The following is a 25,152-nucleotide window of genomic DNA, read 5'->3' on the forward strand; positions in this document are numbered from 1 at the left end:
TGTTCCACGGAACTCACGGACTTTGAATGTGGTCCGGTGATTGGGAGTCACTTGTGTCATACATCTATACGCGAGATTTCCACACTCCTAAACATCCGTAGGACCACTATTTCCAATGTGATAGTGAAGTGGAGACGTGAAGGGACACGTACAGCCCAAAAGCGTAAAGGTCGATCTCACCTGATGACTGACAGAGACCGCCAACAGTTGAAGAGGGTCGTAATGTGTAAAATGCAGACATCTATCCAGGCCATCCATCACACAGGAATTCCAAACTGCATCATAATGCACTGCAAGGACTATGACAGTCAGGCATGAGGTGAGAAAACTTGGATTTCATAGTCAAGCGACTGCTCATAAGCCACACATAATGCCGATAAATGCCAGACGATGCCTCGCTTGATATAAGAAACGTAAACATTGGACGATTGAACAGTAGAAAAATGTTGTGTGGAGTGACGAATCACGGTACACGATTTTGTGATTCGATGGCAGGGTGTGGGTATGGCGAATGCCCAGCAAACGTATTCTGAAAGGATGTTAGTGCCAATGGTAAAATTCAGAGGCGGTGATGTCACGGTATGGTCGAGTGGGGCTTGTACGCCTTGTTGTTTTGCATGGCACTATCACAGCACAGGCCTACATTGGTGTTTCAAGCACCGTCTGGCTTCCCACTGTTGAAGAGCTATTCGGGGATGGCGATTGCACCTTTCAACATGATTGAGCACCTGTACGTAAGGCACGGCCTGTGGCAGAGCGGTTACATGACAATAATGTCCCTGTAATGGACTGGCCTGCACAAGGTCCTGACACGAATCCTAAAGAACACCTTTGCGATGTTTCGGAACACTGACTTCGTGCCGGGCCTCACCGACCGACATCGCTACCTCTCCTCAGTGCAGCACTGCGTCAAGAATGGGCTGCCATTCCCCAAGAAATTTTCCAGCACCTGATCGAATGTATGCCTGCGAGAGTGGAAGCTGTCATCGAGGCTAAGGGTGGGCCAACACCATACCGAATTCCAGCATTACCGACGGAGGGCACCACGAACATTTAAGTCAGGTGTCCAGATACTTTGGAACACACGTGTATGTAAGGCAATTTTAGCACCAACAACCTCCATAATATCGTTACTGGGCTGTTAGTAAATAAAGATTTGATGTCCAAGCTCATCCTCAGAGAGAAAGAGCACGTGGGTCCTTCTCATTCTGTGATCTGAACAACCTGCCCTTCCTCGATACCTTCCATCAACTGAACAGGCAATATGTAGCCCGTGGCAGGGGTACTATAAATGCAGTCTCACAATGGTAGTGAGAGAGCTTCTACAAATCATTGAGATTTCTTCTGCTACAGCTGTAGCCAATGCACACATTACACTCTTATAATGACATAAGGAGTACAGAACAGAACACACCCAGCGGCACCCACCTACAGAAACTCAACTGACATCCAGTGGATGTGACGAGATGACACCGCCCCCTCCGAGTGATGGCAGAGCGCTCCCTTACCTCAATACCGTTTCTTCCAAATCCACCACAAACAAACGCAAAATAATTTTATACAAAAAATAAAATAAAAAATAAAAAAAAAAAGAAAAGAAAAAGAAAGAAAGTGTCACTGGAAGCCTTCCTTCCGAACTGACTATGCAAATGTAGACGAGATGTGGCTCAAATTCAAAGATATAGTAGCAAAAACAATTGAGAGATTCATACCTCATAAATTGGTAAGAGATGGAACTGATCCCCCATGGTACACAAAACAGGTCCGAACGCTGTTGCAGACGCAACGGAAAAAGTATGCGAAGTTCAGAAGAATGCGAAATCCCGAAGATTGGCTAAAATAAACAGACGCGCGAAATTAGGCACGGACTTCAATGGGAGATGCCTTTAATAGGTTCCACAACGAAACATTGTCTCAAAATTTGGTAGAAAATCCGAAGAAATTCTGGTCGTATGTAAAGTACACGAGCGGCAAGACGCAGTTAATACCTTCGCTGCGCAGTGCCGATGGTACTGTTACTGATGACTGTGCTGCTAAAGCGGAGTTATAGAACGCAGTTTTCCGAAATTCCTTCACCAGGGAAGACGAATGGAATATTCCAGAAATTGAAACACGAACAGGTGCTAGCACGAGTTTCTTAGAAGTAGATACCTTAGGGGTTGCGAAGCAACTCAAATCACTTGATACGGGAAGTCTTCAGGTCCAGATTGTATACCGATTAGGTTCCTTTCAGATTATGCTGATACAATAGCTCCCTACTTAGCAATCATATACAACTGCTCGCTCACCGATAGATCTGTACCTACAGATTGGAAAATTGCGCAGGTCGCACCAGTGTTTAAGAAGGGTAGTAGGAGTAATCCATCGAACTACAGACCTATATCATTGACGTCGGTTTGCAGTAAGGTTTTGGAGCATATACTGTATTCAAGCAGTATGAATCACCTCGAAGGGAACGATCTATTGATACGTAATCAGCACAGTTTCAGAAAACATCGTTCTTGTACAATGCACCTAGCTCTTTATTCGCACGAAGTAATGGCCGCTATCGACAGGGGTTCTCAAGTTGATTCCGTATTTCTAGATTTCTCGAAAGCTTTTGACACCGTTCCTCACAAGCAACTTCTAACCAAGCTGCAGGCCTATGGGGTATCGTCTCAGTTATGCGACTGGATTCATGATTTCCTGTCAGGAAGGTCGCAGTTCGTAGTAATAGATGGCAAATCGTCGAGTAAAACTGAAGTGATATCAGGTGTTCCTCAGGGAAGCATCGTGGGACCTCTGCTGTTCCTGATCTATATAAATTACCTGGGTGACAATCTAAGCAGTTCTCTTAGGTTGCTCGCAGATGATGCTGTAATTTACCATCTAGTAAGGTTGTCCGAAGACCAGTATTAGTTGCAAAGCGATTTAGAAAAGATTGCTGTATGGTGTGGCAGGTGGCAGTTGACGCTAAGTAACGAAAAGTGTGAAGTGATCCACACGAGTTCCAAAAGAAATCCGTCGGAATTCGATTACTCGATAATTAGTACAATTCTCGAGGCTGTCAATTCAACTAAGTACCTGGGTGTTAAAATTACGAACAACTTCAGTTGGAAAGACCACATGGATAATATTGTGGGGAAGGTGAGCCAAAGGTTGCATTTCATTGGCAGGACACTTGGAAGATGCAACAAGTCCACTAAAGAGACAGCTTACACTACACTCGTTCAATCTCTGTTATAATATTGCTGCGCGGTGTGGGATCCTTACCGGGTGGGATTGACGGAGGACATCGAAAGGGTGCAAAAAAGGGCAGCTCGTTTTGTATTATCACGTAATAGGGGAGAGAGTGTGGCAGATATGATACGCGAGTTGGGATGGAAGTCATTAAAGCAAAGACATTTTTCGTAGCGGCGAGATCTATTTACGAAATTTCAGTCACCAACTTTCTCTTCCGAATGCGAAAATATTTTGTCGAGCCCAACCTACATAGGTAGGAATGATCATCAAAATAAAATAAGAGAAATCAGAGCTCGAACAGAAACTTTTAGGTGTTCATTTTTCCCGCGTGCTGCTCGGGAGTGGAATGGTAGAGAGACAGTATGATTGTGGTTCGATGAACCCTCTGCCAAGCACTTAAATGTGAATTGCAGAGTAATCATGTAGATGTAGATGTAGATGTACCTGCATGCTCCCCACCCCCGACCCCGTCCTCGGTCCGCCGCCTCCGCCCGCCACCCCGCCGCTGTCCAGCTCCGACATGGAGCGCGCGGCGAGCTCGTGCGCCATCGCGATCGCACTGTCCAGAGTCTTCTCGTCCGATGCCGAGATGGGCTTCACCTGGAAGACAAAACGAGAAGCAAATTGTGACGACCCGACTTACTACGTATCTGTTACGACTGGTCAGCACAGTAGTCTGAGACAGCACCGACGGCCTCCGGACCGGGGATGAACAGCAGACAGCTGCGTTGCTAGCCGATCGGTCCTCACGGGGAGAACACGGCAAGTGTCAGCACCTGATATCCCGAGAACTTCATTCGGTGTCTCGGCTTTTTCGTGGACACTTGGCCGTTTCTGAAAAAATATCGGTCAAAGTTTTCGAGGTACCTTAAGTGCTTTTTACCACACAATACCCTCAGGCACAGTGGTCAGTGTTGGGGCTTCTTAATTTTGTGAACTGTGTTCAAAACCCTATTAGTTTTTATTTCTTTTATTTTGTTTTTATTCTTTGATTTATCTAAAGGGCACTACATGAATCTTTCTTTTCAAATTAGGGGATACAAGGGCATTACATTAATTGTAAAATTACAATTCCACACTAAGTGTCACAAATTTATTATATAATAAGTATGTGTATAGTACGTCGAGCGGGATAGTCTTTTTAAATTCTCATATTCTGATATTTCATTTTCATATCAATTCTTATGTTAAGTTTGTAATAGAGGGAAACATTCCACGTGAGAAAAATGTATCTAAAAACAAAGTTCTGTAACGTACCAAACAAAAGCGTTGGTACGTTGATAGAAACAATAACAATAACAAGCACAAACACACACACAAAATTCAAGCTTTCGCAACCCACGGTTCCTTCATCAGGAAAGAGGGAAGGAGAGGGAAGTACGAAAGGATGTGGGTTTTAAGGGAGAGGGTAAGGAGTCATTCCAATCCCGGGAGCGAAAAGACTTACCTTAGGGGGAAAAAGGACAGGTATACACTCGCAACCTGTGAGAAGAGATGGTTGCTAATAGGAACTTTCATGAATTGTGAATCACATACAGTATTCTCTCCGCCATAAGAATAATACGAATATAAACATTTTGCCATGTATTCTTTCGTGTTTGCTGCTATCTCATTTAAATCCTGTCTGCCTAATAAAATACGAAACTAGGGTGAGACAACAGCAAATGCGGAAGAATATACATATCATGTCATGTTTATTTTCGTATTATTCTTATGCCTAATAGTGATACAGTCGGAAATGAAGCACGGCAATTGACTAGATTTTTAAATCTAAGATGACTCTAATTTCTGTGCAGAATTTAATGTACTAAAGAGGCGTCTGCAAAGATTTTCAAACGGAGAAAATTTTTCACTAAACTCTCGGTCAGAACCTCTTCTATCAAAAGCAGTCTATTATTTGGTTCTTGTTGATCATAATCAAAGAAAGTAGCAGTGTAAGTAACAACAAATAGCAGTCTCTTGCCATTGTTTTGCTAATGAAACGATTCCTCTCTTTTTTTTTATTGTAAGCGGTGGTAGCGCGCAAAAAAGCAAGCCATGCTGCGAGCGGGGACAGGCCATAAACACTCATTATCAGAATGCGACAAACAATTCATGACACAGTACAGTAATGCATTTTCAGCATAGAGTGACGTAAACACCTATAACAAAGAGAACAGCACTTACCAGATCAAAGCAAACTAAGCAATCAATTCAAACCAGACGAAGCACATGAAAAAGGAAAGGTACCCGTATAAATACGGACAGAGCGCGTGACGCATAGCAACGGCTACCTAGTAAAGCGTAACTGCTAAGCTTACGACTCGAACCTACTGTAGCTGTATCGTCATTCATTCGACTTCAATTGTCTCTCATATTACAATGGACCAACTTTGTTTCGATTTGGAGGTGCGGCCTAAAACTTTTCTCTCCCCTTGAATTTCGAGTCTCAAATTTCAGGTGTGGCTTAGATTCGGGAATCTTTTTTTTTCTTGATTTCGATTCTCATTTTTCAGGTGCGGCTTAGATTCGAGTAAATACGGTAGTCACAACATTCTCAACACATTTCTCCCATTGTGGTATCAGTTCCAATATGCCCTATTTGTAGAAATCCGTTTGATTGGAGTATAGTGATCTGCCGATTTCACTTCCGTATCTGTTGCAAAGCATTGGCCTGCCAGGGATTTCTTCACGGGACCAAACAGACGGAAGTCTGACAATGCCAGGTCCGGACTGTACGGTGTGCTAGAGCACCTCCCACCAAATTTGGAAATTTTCTCACAAACAGGAGCAGCAACACGGGGGTGCGCATTTTCATGAAGAAGCTTGACACGGTCAGCATTAATGTAGGGCATTTATCATGAAGGGCACACTGCAACTTATCCAAAGTTTTAATGTAGGCTGCACCATTCACAGTGCTTCCCTGTTCAGCAAAGTCCAACAATAACACACTGTGCACATCCCAGAACACTGTCACAAGCACTATTCTAGCAAACTGAGCCACTCAGAATTTTTTTTGTACTGGGGAACCAGCATACTTCTATTCCATAGAGGCCTGCTCAGTTATGGAAGTGTAGTAGTAAACCCACAACTCATCACCAGTGACGATTCCTTTCAGAAAGTCACACCCACCTGTGGCATAACACCTTAACTGATCCAAGCTTGTCCTCGTTCACTAGCCCTCGTTGTTGTCTACCAGGTCCTTAGGCACCCAGTGAGCACTAACTTTACGAGATTTCAGCATGTCACGAACAACTTCATACATCACACTGGAGGAAATGTTGACTGCTGCAATAAGATTTGTAGTTGCACACACCAGTCATTCAAAATTGCTGCCTTGATGGCTCCGACATTCTGCACGATTGCAGATGTTACCGCCCACCTGGAGCGTGGAAAAATCGCTAGGTTTCACACAGCCCTCTTGTACGAATGCACGCTTCCTGAAGACATCGCTCCAGTCCATACAGTCATCTCCATACATGCCACGCTTGTCCCTGCGAATCTCACTCTGTTTATGTCCTTTGCCCCACAAATATTGAACTACACGCTGTTCTTCATGTGTTGACAATATTAACATCTGTGCCATTTTTGTTTAGTAGTTCAGACTTCTCTCAGTAGAGCTGCACATGAAAACAAAATACCATCTGTGGTGCAAACTTCAATCATTCCTCGTACCTCGGATTGGGTGTAGGTAGAATTGGTCTACATATTACGTGTGTGTCATGTGACAAAGAGCGAACACAGATAACCTTCATAAATACTGTAAAAAATAAAAAAATATCCTGTGAGTTTGATTTTCATACTGTATCATCTGTTGAGTTGTTTTTGCCCATTCATCTGTAAGCATTCCTTGAAATGTTTCACAGACTTTATACTTAACCCTGAACATCTGTGAGATGATAATGTTTTTTAAATAACAAACCAGAATCATTTGAATAATGCAAGCGACAGACAATTTTATGCTTCCCATTCATTGACTATAATCAGGTGCTCCAACCATCAGAATGAAAATATTCAACAGGGTTACGGGTAAGGACATTCTAAAAACATGAAGCTGGAGATGAAAAACAATCTACATGATACTCTGACACAGAAATGTTACTGCACAGTGAAGGAGTCGATAAAGACAATCTGATAATTTAAGCAGCAGTATGTAAATATATTATTGACAAGAAAAAATATGAGCTTTAGAATACTGCTCCATCTCAAAAATGGTTCAAATGGCCCTGAGCACTATGGGACTTAACATCTGAGGTCATCAGTCCCCTAGAACTACTTAAACCTAACTAACCTAAGGACATCACACACATCCACGCCCGAGGCACGATTCGAACCTGCGACCGTAGCAGTCGTGCGGTTAAAGACTGAAGCGCCAAGAACCACTCGGCCACTCCGGCCGGCGGCTTCATCTCATTAGTTATAATTTTATTATTACTAATTGTTTATATGTCCCCTGTATCCTCAGTTGATTAGTAAGTGTATGTAATGAGGCAAATAAATCATTATTCACTTTACCGTAGCCTGCTTCTTGCGGCCGGTGGTCGACGTGACCTTGGCGGCGATCTCGCGCAGCTCGTTGCGGACGTTGGTCGTCTCGTCCAGTGGGGAGGGAGGGGGTGGCGTGGACGCGCCAGAGCCGGCGCCGGAACCGGAGCTGCCGAGTCCACGGATCATCGACTCCATCTCGTCCAGCAGGCTCGGCCCGAGGTCAAACGACTTCTGCTGTGGCCAACAAAAGGTGTGCTACAACGAGCGCAAAAGCTGAGCCACTTTACTCTAAAAAAAGTATACACACACAAAAATCATGAACAACACTTCACCCTGAGGTTGTTTCCTCACTACTGTTTACTTGTACACTAGATGTATTCCGAGGATTCTGTCTCAAGAAGAACATTGTTGTTGTTGTTGTTGTTGTTGTGGTTGTTGTCATCTTCATTCCTGAGACTGGTTTCCTGCAGCTCTCCATGCTACTCTATCCTGTGCAAGCTTCTTCATCTCCCAGTACCTACTGCAGCCTACATCCTTCTGAATCTGCTTAGGGTATTCATCTCTTGGCCTCCGTCTACAATTTTTACCCTCCACGCTGCCCTCCAATACTAAATTGGTGATCCCTTGATGCCTCAGAACATGTCCTACCAACCGATCCCTTCTCCTAGTCAAGTTGTGCCACGAACTCCTCTTCTCCCCAATTCTATTCAATACCTCTTCATTAGTGACATGATCTACCCATCTAATCTTCAGCATTCTTCTGTAGCACCACATTTCAAAAGCTTCTATTCTCTTCTTGTCCACACTATTTATCGTCCATGTTTCACTTCCATACATATACTTTCAGAAACGACTTCCTGACACTTAAATCTATACTCGATGTTAACAAATTTCTCTTCTTCAGAAATGCTTTCCTTGTCATTGCCAGTCTACATTTTATATCCTCTCTACTTCAACCATTGTCAGTTATTTTGCTCCCCAAATAGCAAAACTCCTTTACTACTTTAAGCGTCTCATTTCCTAATTTAATTTCCTCAGCATCACCCGAGTTAACACGAGTACATTCCATTATCCACGTTTTGCTTTTGTTGATGTTCATCTTATATCCTCCTTTCAAGATACTACCCATTCCGTTCAACAGCTCTTCCAAGTCCTTTGCTGTCTCTGACAGAATTACAATGTCATCGGCAAAGCTCAAAGTTTTTATTTCTTCTCCGTGGATTTTAATACCTACTCTGAATTTTTCTTTTGTTTGCTTCACTGCTTGCTCAATATACAGATTGAATAACATCGAGGAAAGGCTACAATCCTGTCTAACTCCCTTCCCAACCACTGCTTCCCTTTCATGTCCCTCAGCTCTTATAACTGCCATCAGGTTTCTGCACAAATTGTAAATAGCCTTTTGCTCCCTGTATTTTACCCCTGCCACCTTCAGAATTTGAAACAGAGTATTCCAGTCAACATTGTCAAAAGCTTTCTCTAAGTCTACAAATGCTAGAAACATAGGTTTGCCTTTCCTTAATCTTTCTTCTAAGATAAGTCGTAGGGTCAGTATTGCCTCACGTGTTCCAATATTTCTACGGAATCCAAACTGATCTTCCCCGAGGTCAGCTTTTACTAGTTTTCCCATTCGTCTGCAAAGAATTCGCGTTAGTATTTTGCAGCTGTGGCTTATTAAACTGATAGTTCGATAATTTTCACATCTGTCAAACAAAATAATTTTCTTATTTATTAGCTTTCATCATCGTTCTCACCTCAAAGCAGGGGCTGTCGGCCGGGGGCGGCAGGCTCTCCTCGTCACTGATCTCGTGGTACTCGTGGTCTGTCACCAGCTGCACCTTGCTCTTTGGCGCCACGTCACAGTCTGCAACACCATTATACACTGCTGTGACACTTTAGTTTATCACACTGCCACCTTTATCACCAGAATGACGTAAGGTAAATTTAGGTCATACAACATGTTTAGTTAATTTTACCGATTATAATTCCTAAATTCTGTGCAGACAAAAAGGCTTGGCAATAATTAAAAAACACTGGCAGAAACAAGTCCAAAACAAAATTCCATAGAGAAACTTCAGAACAATTTTAAATTAAAACTAGTTTAAAGCAATGTGATGGCCTCTTCCTGATCCTGTTCAGCTGTTTTCTCAAAAATATAATAAGGGAACGGAATGTTAGACTTCAAGAAAAAGGAATCCAAGAAATCAAATTGGGATACAAAAATTAAATGTCGAACTGAACTGTCTGGCTTTGCAAATGATTTAGCAATATTTTCTGAAAACTTCGAGACAGCCACGGAACAAACTGATGGCGGATAAGCCGAGGTTACAAATTTCTTCAGTGAAAGCAGAATTCATAACGGAACATTTAAAATGCTCCAAAATCCAGGTAAGTGCAACATATGGTAGACTCAACAGAGTGAATAAAAGTAAGTAATTAGGGGAAATAATACAGCTGAACGGTCTAGATAAAAAAACAAACAAAAACAGAGCCCAGAAAATGGAAATAGCTTACCAGTTACTAAAGGACAGAAAAAAATATGGTCTCACAGTAAAAGGAGAAATTCAAGAATAGAACATTGTTATAAAAGTGAAGTATATTCAGGCCTCAACAAAACAGGAGAAACTGAAGAGTTTGAGAAAAATAAAAGAATGGTATTATGGAAAATATTGATCCAAGGAATACTTGGATGAGTAGAAGTAAACACCCCAAAAACAAATTCACGGAATCCAGATTTGGTGGCTCCAATATGCAAGTATTTATAAATCAGATTGCCTGTACATGGATCATAGGAGCCTGAAGATAGCATTATTGAGATTCCAAAACTAGTTGTCTAAATAAAATAACTTCTCAAAACATATGGCTATTGGGCAATTTTGCCTCGGTAAATATTTGACTGGTCGCTGTCCCGTATCCACAATGGATCGGAAGAGATCTATTCCCTGGGCTCATAATTTATAGACTGTAACTGTAAAACACATGAAAAGAACATTCAAAATAATTTTTACTGAATATGTGATGCTAGTCTTTTAATTCTTATTTCGACTCAAGAGAGTATTTGTCATTTTAAAGAGGATTACAACTACAGCACATTTGTATTTTTAAGTTTAATAGTGCAAAAACATTGAAAATAAATATTTTACTTGTGGAACATGAATAAGTTATGACAGATGAAGAATTTATTATCATACAAAATGATTTTCCTGTCTGCACTGAAGGGTGCACCAATTGGTAACTTCCTAGCAGACTAAAATGGTGAAAGATCGTGAGTCGAAACTGTGACTTTCGCCTCTGTGGGTAATTGCTCTACTGACTGAGTTATCCACTGCGAGTGGTAGGAGAGTTGCTGGAGGAAGTAAAACTGTGAGGTCTAGCCACGAGTTGTGGCTGGTCAGCTCAGTCGGTGAAGCAGTTGCCCACGAAAGGCAAAGGTTCCGGGTTCAAGTCCTGGTCTAGCATAAGACTAAAAATCTGCAAGGAGGTTTCAATTTATTGTCTTATTAACCAGTCTGCTTCCAGTAGTGCAAAAATGCAAAATAAGTGATTAATGGTATTTTTATAAAGTCACAAAACAGAAGAGTACAGATAGGAAACAGCCATACGCATATTATAGGAGTATATGAAGTATATGATACTGACAAAGATTCAAATATTATACATTTTAATAAAGAGAGAAGTTATACACACTGCTGGTACAACCACTGGCTAAGAGAAATTAATTTAATACATTTGATGGAGCTGAATAACTTCTCAGGAACCACGTGTGAAGCAACATTGCTGATACTTGCTATAGCAACAGCATAAACAATAAACTGAGAACAGTACTCCTATGTCACTGTCTAAGTTGCTACATTCTCTGAATGTTTTGTAAGATTCCTCCCCCCCCTCCCCCCCCCCCCCCCCCTCCTCCTACAGCAACTTGCAATAAAAGAATAATTCATCATCCACAAGCCTAATCTGCACTTTGTACAAAGTTTTTACAAGATTGTTGTTACACTGCATAAGTCCCGTCTTTGTTACAGCTCAGCACATCGGGCAGACTGGATTCTGTAGCAGCTTCAGCACATATACCATATTTTTATTCTCCAGGAAGTGATAAGCAGAACAACACTAAAGGTTTCTATGTATAGCTTTTGTCAATTTTTAAAAGGTCCTTGTTTCAGTTAGTCCACATGCGGTCGTGCAAACCTTAGCTGAGCAAGGGGTGGAAGTGATTTACATTAAAATCCTGTACCCTGTACACAAAAATTTTACAGCTTTTGTTAGTGTCAGAGAACCAATTCACGAGTTTCCAATTCACACAGGAATGAACCAACATGTACCAACCTCACCCATGCTTTTCTCTACTGCCCTGGAAGTGGCAATATCAAAACTGAACTGGAAAGAAAGAGGAATTAAAATCAGAGAGAATACACTCAACAACCTGAGATTTGCAGACGATGTGGAGCTACTCGTGAACGAGTTCGAAGGAATGGAAATGTCTATTTCACATCTCGCCTCGGAATGTAAGACAGTGCAACTGAACGTAAACCTTTCCGAGGCAAAGATTGTGTCTAATAAATGGCACACAGAAGGGAACATACAACCCAAAAACAGACTACTGGACACTGTCAGAGACTGCATATATCTCAGTCAGCTTGTACACACGATGGGAGAGACAAGTTTGGAAATCTTTCAAAGCATCAAGCTAGGTCGGCAATCATTTGGAAGACATTCAACTATCATCAGGTCAAACACTGCAGTAAAAACAAAATAGTTTTTCCATCAGTGTTTCCTTCCCCTTTCGACTTACAGCTTTAGACCTCTACATCTACATCTACATGATTACTCTGCAATTCACATTTAAGTGCTTGGCAGAGGGTTCATCAAACCACAATCATACTATCTCTCTACCATTCCACTCCCAAACAGCGCGCGGGAAAAACGATCACGTAAACCTTTCTGTTCGAGCTCTGATTTCTCTTATTTTATTTTCATGATCATTCCTACCTATGTAGGTTGGGCTCAACAAAATATTTTCGCATTCGGAAGAGAAAGTTGGTGACTGAAATTTCGTAAATAGATCTCGCCGCAATGAAAAACGTCTTTGCTTTAATGACTTCCATCCCAACTTGCGTATAATATCTGCCACACTCTCTCCCCTATTACGTGATAAAACAAAACGAGCTGCCCTTTTTTGCACCCTTTCGATGTCCTCTGTCAATCCCACCCGGTAAGGATCCCACACCGTGCAGCAATATTCTAACAGAGGACAAACGAGTGTAGTGTAAGCTGTCTCTTTAGTGGACTTGTTGCATCTTCCATGTGTTCTGCCAATGAAACGCAACCTTTGGCTCGCCTTCCCCACAATATTATCTATGTGGTCTTTCCAACTGAAGTTGTTCGTATTTTTAACACCCAGGTACTTAGTTGAATTGACAGCCTCGAGAATTGTACTATTTATCGAGTAATAGAATTCCAACGGATTTCTTTTGGAACTCGTGTGGATCACCTCACACTTTTCCTTATTTAGCGTCAACTGCCACCTGCCACACCATACAGCAATCTTTTCTAAATTGCTTTGCAAACTGATACTGGTCTTCGGATGACCTTACTAGATGGTAAATCACAGCATCATCTGCGAACAACCTAAGAGAACTGCTCAGATTGTCACCCAGGTCATTTAGACTTGAACACATCACAAATACACAAGATGGAAACTTACCATGGAAAGTTCTATGCTGGGTTTTGAAAGGAAAGACAAAACGAGTGTAGAAGACAAAAGATCAGTAACAGATGACAAAGATATCCTGGAGAGAAGAGCCGTTATGAAATGGCAATGGTCCGACCATGTCGCCAGAACAAATGCTGCCCAATGGACAAAGCCAGTCCAGCAGACAGAGGCAGACCACGAGCAACACCAATGGAGTCAAATGGATGAATATCACCAAAGCTCGTTCCTCATGGAAGAGGAAGTTGTGAGCACATTTGGGTTCAGGAGCCCACATCATTTACCAGGTGTACCAGCATGAAATGAGCGTTAAGATACAAATGTGTCGATAGGGAACATTTGTTGTGAACGAGCCTTAATTTTTGTTTGTTTGGTTGGTATGGCATCTGTCAAAGATATTTAGTATACATCAAGTCGTGGAACAAACAACATCATATGTTTTCATCATGTTAACAATGTCGAGTTGATTTGCGGAAAGCATTAATTTTTTGTTTTCATTTGAAAAAAAGTGCTGCAGAGTCACATTGAATGCATCGTGCTCTATCAGAAGCAACATTCAAAAGCTGGTTTCAACAATTCAGAAATAATGATTTTGATGTAAGAAATGAAGAATGTGGAAGACCACCAAAAAAGTTGGAAGACGCCGAATAGCGAGCAACATTGGACGAAGATGTTACTTTGAGTCAGAAGCAAATGGCAGTAATGCTAAATGTTGCACAACAAACAATTTCTGACCGTTTGAAAGCAATGGGAAAGATCCAAAAGTGTGGAAAATGGGTGCCACATGAATTGAATGAAAGACAGATGGAAAACCGAAAAACCATTTGTCAAATTTTGCTTCAAAGACATGAAAGAAAATCAATTTTGCATCGAATTGTCACTGGCGATGAAAAATGGATTTATTTTAAGACTCCTAAAAGGGAAAAATCGTGGGTTAATCTGGGACAACCATCAACATTGACTGCAAAACCAGATCAATTCGGCAAGAAGACAATGCTCTGTGTTTGGTGGGATCAGAAAGGTGTGGTGTATCATGAGCTTCTAAAACCCGGTGAAACTGTGAATACTAGTCGCTACCGACAACAAATGATCAATTTGAACTATGCATTGATTGAAAAAAAAAGACCAGAATGGGCCAGAATACATGGAAAAGTAATTTTTTTACACGACAATGCACCTGCACACAAAGCAAAACTGGTTCAGGATACAATCAAAACACTCAGCTGGGAGCTGCTACCCCACCCGCCGTATTCACCAGACTTGGCCCCTTCCGACTACCATTTGTTTTCATCAATGGAACATGCATTGGCTGAGGAACACTTCGATTCCTACAAAGAAGTCAAAAATTGGGTGTCTGATTGGTTTGCTTCTAAAGACGAACACTGCTATTGGCGTGGTGTCCACAAATTGCCAGAAAGGTGGTCAAAATGTATAGAAAGCAATGGTCAGTACTTTGAATAAAATGTTTTTACTTTTAAATTCAAAATTAGTGTTTCATTTTCACAAAAAAAAGCTCATTTCATACCAGTACACCTGGTACTGATAGGAATGGCTGCTGCTGCTGCTGCTGCTTATGATGATGATGATGATGATGATGATGATAATGATAATAATGTGATGTTTATGTCACATAAATACACACTCACATAACAGTACAGTACAGTACAGGTAGGTAGGTGGTAAATTCCAGTGGGACCAAACTGCTGAGGTCATCGGTCCCTAGGCTTATACACTACTTATTCTAACAGAAACTAACTTATGCTAAGGACAACACACTCTCTCTCTCTCTCTCTCTCTCTCTCTCTCTCTCTCTCTCTCTCTCTCTCTGGAGGACTCGAGCCTCCGAAGGGTGGAGCTGCGTGGCTGCCCTGCGTGGCACAGTATAAAATGGCAGGATACACACAGAAAAATGACAGTCTCCAGTAGGAAGTAACTGAGGCATTGACATGGGAAAGACAGCAAGTCAAAACAAATCCTTTTTCAGATTTTCTACCAAAAAGGTAGTAAGTCACACTGTCGGTGGCACGGAAATAGCAGAATCTCAAAGTTGTGAACTGTTGCATTTGTACAAATGACGCAAGATGGCACTTGTTAATATCACAGCTGGCACTTATATACGGGAGTAAGTAAACAAAACACTCAGTTACCAACTTTTACTCTGTGCCCAGCCGTTTATTACTGTTATTTATTCAGTAGCAATGTTACTCGGAGTTGTTAGTATGACAAAATGCCTCCAAAACATGTTCCATACAAAGTGGTAAATAATACAGGGCTATTACAAATGATTGAAGCGATTTCATAAATTCACTGTAGCTCCATTCATTGGCATATGGTCACGACACACTACAGATACGTAGAAAAACTCATAAAGTTTTGTTCGGCTGAAGCCACACTTCAGGTTTCTGCCGCCAGAGCACTCGAGAGCACAGTGAGACAAAATGGCGACAGGAGCCGAGAAAGCGTATGTTGTGCTTGAAATGCACTCACATCAGTCAGTCATAACAGTGAAACGACACTTCAGGACGAAGTTCAACAAAGATCCACCAACTGCTAACTCCATTTGGCGATGTTATGCGCAGTTTAAAGCTTCTGGATGCCTCTGTAAGGGGAAATCAATGGGTCGGCCTGCAGTGAGCGAAGAAACGGTTGAACGCGTGCGGGCAAGTTTCACGCGTAGCCCGCGGAAGTCGACGAATAAAGCAAGCAGGGAGCTAAACGTACCACAGCCGACGGTTTGGAAAATCTTACGGAAAAGGCTAAAGCAGAAGCCTTACCGTTTACAATTGCTACAAGCCCTGACAACCGATGACAAAGTCAAACGCTTTGAATTTTCGGCGCGGTTGCAACAGCTCATGGAAGAGGATGCGTTCAGTGCGAAACTTGTTTTCAGTGATGAAGTGATGGGGTTATGTGAAAGATTCAGTGTTTAAACCTCCTCTACCAAGAAACGTCCCAGAACTGCGAGCTCGCATCAACGATGCTTTCGAACTCATTGATGGGGACATGCTGCGCCGAGTGTGGGAGGAACTTGATTATCGGCTTGATGTCTGCCGAATCACTAAAGGGGCACATATCGAACATTTGTGAGAGCCTAAAAAAACTTTTTGAGTTTTTGTATGTGTGTGCAAAGCATTGTGAAAATATCTCAAATAATAAAGTTATTGTAGAGCTGTGAAATCGCTTCAATCATTTGTAATAACCCTGTATTTTCCATCTTCATTACATTCAGTGGTAACACCTAATTTTGTGTTTCATTATTACCTGACCGATTTGTATACTTTCCTTGTACAGGCTCCTTGAAAATGCAAATATAACTGCCATAGTTTTGAAGAGAATGATGTATGGAAACTGCACTCAGAGTTTGGAACCATAATTCGATACGTCAACATAATTTTCTTTTTGTTTTGATCACCATAGTGCAGATAAAACAAAGAAAGCCACATAATACTGACTAGCTTGCTTTGAACAGAAGACAAATATCTGTCACATACTGTTTGCCTTCAAAAGGTGGGCACATTCACATGTGTGTGAAGACATTCAAAGATATCTTAGAATTATCATCAATGTTTGTTTATACTTTGATTTGAATTGTCAACACCTCAACACTTCCAGCAGGGCCAACTGTACCACTACTTTTACAGGCATCAGCCCTAAATGCTAGCATTGCTGATCAATGAACTGAAATTTTTTTCTGTGTCTGCTTTGTAAATTGATGTATTCACTTAGTTTGGGACACGGAATTCAGAGGTGAAACCAGATTTCATATATCATGTTACATTTTCCAGATGATAAAATACACACACACACACACACACACACACACACACACACACACACACACACCAAAATAATAATCATAATTAGCAAAAGTTTGACATCAGTTTATTGGAAAAACAGGACACTGGTGCTTTTCCCTTATTAGATGTCTTTGCCTGTCTCTCAGAAAAAAAATCAGCAGTAAACACTCATTATTAAAGGGCTGTGGTCTCCTTGATAGTGATGTTCAATGAGAAACATGTCTTTGTGGAAGCATACATCCTGTTCATTGCTAATAATATACTAATTTTGACAGAGAAAATCAAGGTGTGTCTTAAAAGTGTACTCTTAGTGACATTTGAAGTTGTCCAGAAATTAAGTCAGAATGGAAACATAATTCTCTTCCTTCCCTGTTGCCCAAAACGCCACAAAGAATGGCTTTGAAAGAAGTGCAAGCATCCAACTCTTTCATGAGTTTAGTATTGAAAGTGTCATCAATCAGTAATTTTTTTAATTGTTGGTCTGATAAACAAACCTCCTTCCAACATGGCCTCACTGATATTCACATGATTGAAAGCCCTACCCTGTTTATCTAGAACTTTTTCATACTTCTGTGTTAGGCTCACAAAGACATTCCCCAGCAACTGGATTTTTAATTTTTTATATTTATGGTACATGAAGTTCAGAACTGAAATATTAGTATCCCAAGGCAGTTCAATACAACTCTCAAAAATTCTCAAGAAAAATCACCTTTGAAGTTTTCAAAGGAACTTCAGGAACTTAAATTCCTGAAAACGTAGGAGGCTTTTTGTGACAGGCACAGCAGTTCACTCGGTAGCACTGGACAATGCAAATCCAGTGATCAAAGGATCACTGGTTTGTATCACCCTCAGGTTTTTCTCTCCTTCCCCGAATACCTACATCATTATAAATTTCAACAAATATATGATGATTAACACATGTGTAACCATTATTTTCATGAAAAACGTATGTTTTATTGTTTACATACTGCACACAATCTAATTACAGACTGCACTCAAAATTCCAGTTTTCATTGCAAATAGAGATTCTTAATTATCAATATCTTACAAAAAATTGTTAATAAAGATTATTTATAAAATATCAGAAATTAAAAATTTGCATTTGCAATGAAGACTGGCATTTTGTGTGATATATAATTAGAAACAAGACAACATCCATTTTTTATAAAAATAATGATTAGGTATGTGTTAATTAGTACATATTTCATGAACTTCATATTTAAAAGATGTAGGTATTGAAACTGGAAAAATAAGCAATAGCGAGATTTGAACTGGCAATCCTTTGTATACCCGACTGCCACTCTTTAATGTTACCATGTAAGCCACGATGCCGGTTGTGAAAAATCTTTTACATTTTAGGGGATTAAAGTTTCTGATGTTCCTTGGGGGGTGAGGAGTCAATTTTTTTGAGAGTTGCACTGAACTGTTTCCGGAAATTGATATTAGTGTTCTGAATTTCACATACCACAAATATTTAAAAAAATACAAAAATCCAACTGCTCCATAGTCCTCCTTGTTAATTTAATATGAAGCAGAAGTCGTATTCCAGTGCTTAATGTTATCCTTCCAACAATATACGTTTGTCTCATAGGCAATTCCTTGACACTGTATTTGTTGCTGATGTCTCCGCTCTCCCGCAAGCACAGAAAACAACAATATTTAGTGAAACCAGCCTGTAAACCTCTAATAAGTGTAACAACTTTCCATTCACAGCAGCTCATCCACTTACGATCTTTCTATCTGATGATCTCCGGTAACAGGACCATACTTTCAGTGTCATTCTTTCTTATACACTGAATAAGCCAATGCGGCTGACTGAAGATTAATTACATTATGCAATAACACAGCTTTGAAGCTACTGTTAGATGTATCAATAAACAGTGACCCACTTGAGGCTTCTGCTGAACACCCAAATCTGACAACAATCCCTTCACATCAGTGAATACATACATTAAATTTTTGTGTCCTACGAATGCAGATGAATAAAATATATAAAGAAGCAAAATAAAAAAAACTGAAAAAAAATGTAAATATATAATACATATTCTACCATCTTTTGGGCATTCACCTGGGATAGCATTATTTCATCTTCCGATATTTCGTCTGTTAACTGTGCAATCGCCTTTGTTGTAAGTAAGTGACTGAATCAAAACCACTTGAAACAACAGTAGGCTGTGGAGTAAAATGTACATACGTCACAGACAAGACAGTTGGCAAAATGGTGCCAGTCACAGATTAAACTTTATGTGCCTAAGAATAAAATATAGCCACTGCCATGTCAGCAGATTCACAGTGATTACTAATACGATTATTTATTAAAAAGGATGGCATGTGTCTGACTGACATGCAGCAAATTCTCTGGTAGTACAAACATGAAGTGAGTGGTTTCCAGAATTTGTCAAACCCTTGCCTCGATTGAGCAGTTGTCTGCCAATTTTATTTCCAGTGCTCCCTTGAGTGCTGGATCCCAATAGGATGAGGCTGTAATCAGCACCATGACATTCTCGTAAAGCACAGAATGGCCAGTGGAAATACAATGTTTGGCTACTGTAGATTTTCCAGGTTTTTTTTTTAAGAGAGAGGGTAAGGAGTCATTCCAATCCCGGGAGCAGAATGACTAACCTTAGGGGGAAAAAAGGACAGGTATACACTCGCGCACACACACACATGTCCATCCGCACATACACAGACACAAGCAGACATTTGTAAAGGCAAAGAGTTTGGGCAGAGATGTCAGTTGAGGCAGAAGTACAGAGGCAAAGATGTTGTTGAAAGACAGGTGAGGTACGAGTGGCGGCAACTTGAAATTAGCGGAGGTAGAGGCCTGGTGGGTAACGGGAAGAGAGGATATGCTGAATGGCAAGTTCCCATCTCCGGAGTTCTGACAGGATGGTGTCAGTGGGAAGTATCCAGATAACCCGGATGGTGTAACACTGTGCCGAGATGTGCTGGCCGTGCACCGAGGCATGTTTAGCCACAGGGTGATCCTCATTACCAACAAACACTGTCTGCCTGAGTCCGTTCATGCGAATGGACAATTTGTTGCTGGTCATTCCCACATAGAAAGCTTCACAGTGTAGGCAGGTCAGTTGATAAATCACGTGGGTGCTTTCACACGTGGCTCTGCCTTTGATCGTGTACACCTTCCGGGTTACGGGACTGGAGTAGGTGGTGGTGGGAGGGTGCACGGGACAGGTTTTACACCAGGGGCGGTTAGAAGGGTAGGAGCCAGAGGGTAGGGAAGGTGGTTTGGGGATTTCATAAGGATGAACCGTGGAGTGGAGGGAGGATCATCTTTGTTTTTAGATATATTTTTCCCATGTGGAATGTTTCCCGAGGGAAGGAGAGGCAAAGATGAAAGGATGTGGGTTTTAAGGGAGAGAGTAAGGAGTCATTCCAATCCCGGGAGCGGAAAGACTTTCCTTAGGGGGAAAAAAGGACGGGTATAGACACACACACACACACACACACACACACACACACACACACACACACACACACACACATCCGCACATACACAGACACAAGCAGACATTTGTGTCTGTGTATGTAGGTGCTTAGAGTTGTGCAGCTCACACATGTTTAACTCATACCCAATTGTAAATGCAATCAAGTTTTCTTCCATTTTGTAGTGTGTTTATCATTATTATTTACTTACTGTAATGAAAGCAATCAAATTTTGACAATATACTGTAACTGGATACACAAAACATCGACTTCCCAAGCAGTGGCATAACACACACATAAAAGAAGATTATAATTAGGCATTGCTTTTGGAGCCACTGACTCTTTCTTCAGACAAAAGGGTTGAAGGGAAAGGAAGGAGGTGAAGGGAAAGGAAGGAGGTGAAGGAAAAGGAGTGGAGAGGTCTAGGAAAAGGGGTAGATATCAGGAAAGTTACCCAGAACTGCCGATCAGGGGTGACTTACCAGATGGGATCAAAAGGAAAGACTTACCTTCTCATCCTGTCCGGAGAACATAGACAAGAGTGTATATACTGGCAACGTGCCATATCCTGATCTCGGTTGCTGTTTCACCACACGCTCCATCTGGATTCTTCCCCCAGACAACAACTTCTAACAAGGGAACCTCCCCATCACACCCCCCTTTAGATTTAGTTATAAGTTGGCACACTGGATAGGCCTTGAAAAACTGAACGCAGATCAATCGAGAAAACAGGAATAAGTTGTGTGGAACTATGAAAAAATAAGCAAAATATACAAACTGAGTAGTCCATGCGCAAGATAGGCAACATCAAGAAGAACATGAGCCGAGGGGCACCATGGTCCCGTGGTTTGTGTGAGCAGCTGCGGAACGAGAGGTCCTTGGTTCAATTCTTCCCTCAATTGCAAAATTTTAATTTTTTTATTTTCGCAAAGTGATGATCTGTCCAGTCGTTCACTGACATCTCTGTTCACTGTAATAAGTTTAGTGTCTGTGTTTTGCGACCACACCGCAAAACCGTGCGATTAGTAGACGAAAGGACGTGCCTCTCCAATGGGAACCGAAAACATTTGATCACAAGATCATAGGTCAACCGATTCCTCCACAGGAAAACACGTCTGATATATTCCATATGACACTGGTGACAGCATGTGCGTCACATGACAGGAATATGTTGTCGACCCACCTAACTTGTACACTTGACGAATGGGTAAAAAGATTCTTCTACCTTGCCCCATTTAGGTTTTCTTGTGGATGTGATAATCACTCTCAAAAAAGTGATGAAAACATAAGAGTTTGTCAGATAACAACTGTCTGAAAATAAAAAATTAAAATTTTCACTCAAGGGAAGACTTGATCCAAGGACATCTCGTTCCGCAGCTGCTCACGCTAACCACAGGACCACAGTGCTCCTGAGCTCACACTATCCTTGATGTTGCATATCTTCCCATGCACTACTCAGTTTGTATATTTTGCTTATTTTGTCATAGTTCCACACAACTTCTTCCTGTTTTCTCGGTTGATCTGTGTTCAGTTTTTCAAGGCCTAGCCACTGTGCCAACTTACAACTAAATCTGAGGGGGGTGCGATGGGGAGGTTCCCTTGTCAGAACTCCACAGGTGGGAACTAGCACTACAACACGTCCTCGGCTCTCGCCAGCCACCTGGCCTTAATTTATGTTAATTTCTAAAGCATTTCTTCATAGTGACTACTCTTTTCTTCACACTGTTTTCATTTTCTTTCATAGTCTTACCGGCCTATTTTTCACCACCTCCCCTCCCACCTCTGTTACTTACAATGCACTTAGCCTTTCACTCTTGTTAACTCGTGCACAATGTTTAAGCAATAATCTACGCCTTGCATATTACCCTGTCTCATACCTTTAAGTTATCACGTTTTCAAATCTCGTACGATGCAGGCCCCAACGATCAGTCTTTTCCTTCTCATTCTGTGTGGTAAGTCTTCCCTGACCCACAGTTCTGGGTGATTTTTCTGAAATCCATCCCTTTTCCTAGGCCTCTCCAGCCCTCCTCTTTTTCCCCTCTTCCTTCCACTTCAACCCTTCCACCTGAAGAAGGAGTCACTGGCACTGAAAGCTTGCCTAATTGTAATCTCTTTTTATGTGTGTCTGTTCTACTGCTGCTTGGTGAGTAGATGTCTTATCTACCCAATTACATTATTTACTTATTGTTAGTTAAACAAACAAATAAACCTGCCTTTGTTCCCTTAAGTTTTGAGTGTGCAGCCGCAAGAAATCTCCTTCTTCTTCTAATATTTCGGCTGTATAACGTTCAGCCATCTTCAGAGTGAGCCGCAAGACTGCCGCTCCAGTGCTCGCTTCGTCCCTTTATACTGTTGTACCGCGCGACTGCGCATGCGGCCACAGATGCAAATGCGCCAGAGACGTTGGTCGGTGGCAGAGACGTACATAATGTGCGAGTTGTATCTATGACTCCGCAGTCGATCTGTGTTGGGATATCGATATATCATTGTGAGCTGCACTGTGACGACGTCTTTGCGAGTTTATTACACCAAGTGCCGGAATCCATGATTTATCAAGATTGAAACCACTATCTCTATTAATTAAATTCGTCGTCAATCTTGATAAATCATGGAGTCCGGCACTTGCTGTAATAAATTCACAAAGACTTCGTCACAGTGCAGCTCACAATGATATATCGATATGCCAACACAGACCGACTGCGGAGTCACAGATACAACTCGCGCATTATGCACGTTTCTGCCGCCGACCAACGTCTCTTGCGCATTTGCATCTGTGGCCGCGTGCGCAGTCGCGCCGTACAACAGTATAAAGGGACGCAGCGAGCACTGGAGCGGCAGTCTTGCGGCTCACTCTGAAGATGGCTGAACGTTGTACAGCCGAAATATTAGAAGAAGAAGAAGAAGAAGAAGAAGAAGATTTCTTGCGGCTGCACACTCGAAACTTAATGGAACAGTCTTTGCGCCGCCAAAACCTGAAGATTCACAAACCTGCCTTTATTTAAAAGCATAATAGTTGAAAGGCGTGTTGAATATCATCAGTATAGCAAAGGAGAAAATCATGGCTAGGAATGAATTTAGACAAATGGTGAAAAATTACGGAGATTTTAAGCTGGTAGAAGAACTTAAAAGACAAAGGAGGCTCTCTCAGAAGAAAAAAGGAGGTGGTGAGTGATGGACTCAGGAGATACTGGCAAGATACCCAAGATGAAGACCGCAGATGAACAAGAGCTAAAATCAGTAACTTGGACAACAATTTAAAAAAGTATAAATTGAACAACATATGGAAAAGATAGATTGCTAGTCACCATAAAGAAGACACACTGAATTGCAGACAAGCACAATGTTGTGCTTATCTGCAACTCCCTCCGCCAAACACCGTCAGATGGCTTGCGGAGTATGGATGTAGATGTAGATGCAGAACTCTTTATGGTCAGGAACAATCTATCTTTAACTTATATTTTTAATATTCCAACCTGGAGCTTGCACTCTATGAGATAATGTAAGAAATGAAACTAGTATATCTGAGAAGAGGAAGCAATAACACTAAAAAATAGTGAAAATTATAATACAGAAAAGAAGGAAATGGCGAACTACATAAGTAGCTACTTTTTAATATACCACATTCACTAAACTTAAAATTCACAAAGCAAAAATCATCATAATAAAGGCCGCCTATAGCACAAACATTACAGCAAAATGAACAGGAAGTAATTAGTGTGACTACGAGCTCAAAACCAAAATGGATAGCAAGCGTAGACGAAGTACTAGTTTCGATAACAGTAAAGAATGCAATGCAGGTTGCAGACGATTTAGCACATATTGCAAATTTATCCCTTAGTGAAGGTGTTGTCCTCAGTGGTTAAAGGTCTCAAAAGTAAGACCGCTATTTAAAAATGGAGACAGACAAAAAATAGAAAACTGTCATCTGTATCACTTCTCTCCAATTTTTCCAAACTGTGAGAGAAACTGCTGAAATTGTGAGCCAGTGGTTTTGCCACAGTGGTAGCACCGGTTCCCGTCAGACTACCGAAGTTAAGTGCCGTGGGGCTCCGTCCGGATCTGCCGAGTGACGTCGACGAGCGGGGTGCACTCGGCCCTCGGGAGGCCGATCGAGGAGCTACTCGACTGAGAAGAAGCGGCACCGGTCAGCAAAACTGACAACAGCTGGGAGAGCGCTGTGCTGACCACAGGCCCCTCCATATTCGTATATGGTGACGCCTAAGGACTGAGGATGACACAGTGGCCGGTCAGTATCATTGGGCCTTTGAGAGCCCCTAGTTACCTTGAGATCAATCTGGAATTGCAATCAACATGGTTTACATGCAAATGCAGTACATAAACTGTAGTAAAAAACTACTCCCAAGGAATAATTAAATATTTGAAGGAGGGGGGGGGGGGGGGGGGGGGGGGAAGAGTAGCAGGAATCAATTTAGATCTGTCTCAAGTCCTTGGCACTGTCTACCATGAAATCCCCCTTAATAAACTGGCAGCAACTGGTGTTAGACGTGG

At 41.6% G+C, this 25,152-nt stretch overlaps 1 protein-coding gene across 1 annotated transcript in view; it reads right to left on the minus strand.

Moving 5' to 3' along the window:
* The window catches only part of LOC126108160 (activated Cdc42 kinase-like), a 323,364-nt gene that overhangs the window by 119,627 nt on the left and 178,585 nt on the right, over positions 1-25,152 (minus strand). The window contains exons 14-16 of the mRNA XM_049913403.1: positions 9,444-9,553; positions 7,717-7,920; positions 3,721-3,822 (exon numbers count right to left, since the gene is read on the minus strand). Of these exons, the coding sequence (XP_049769360.1) occupies positions 3,721-3,822; positions 7,717-7,920; positions 9,444-9,553 (416 nt within the window). The remainder of the gene's footprint in view (positions 1-3,720; positions 3,823-7,716; positions 7,921-9,443; positions 9,554-25,152) is intronic.

This window comes from Schistocerca cancellata, chromosome 11 (genome assembly GCF_023864275.1).
Source record: "Schistocerca cancellata isolate TAMUIC-IGC-003103 chromosome 11, iqSchCanc2.1, whole genome shotgun sequence".
Lineage (NCBI taxonomy): Eukaryota > Metazoa > Arthropoda > Insecta > Orthoptera > Acrididae > Schistocerca > Schistocerca cancellata.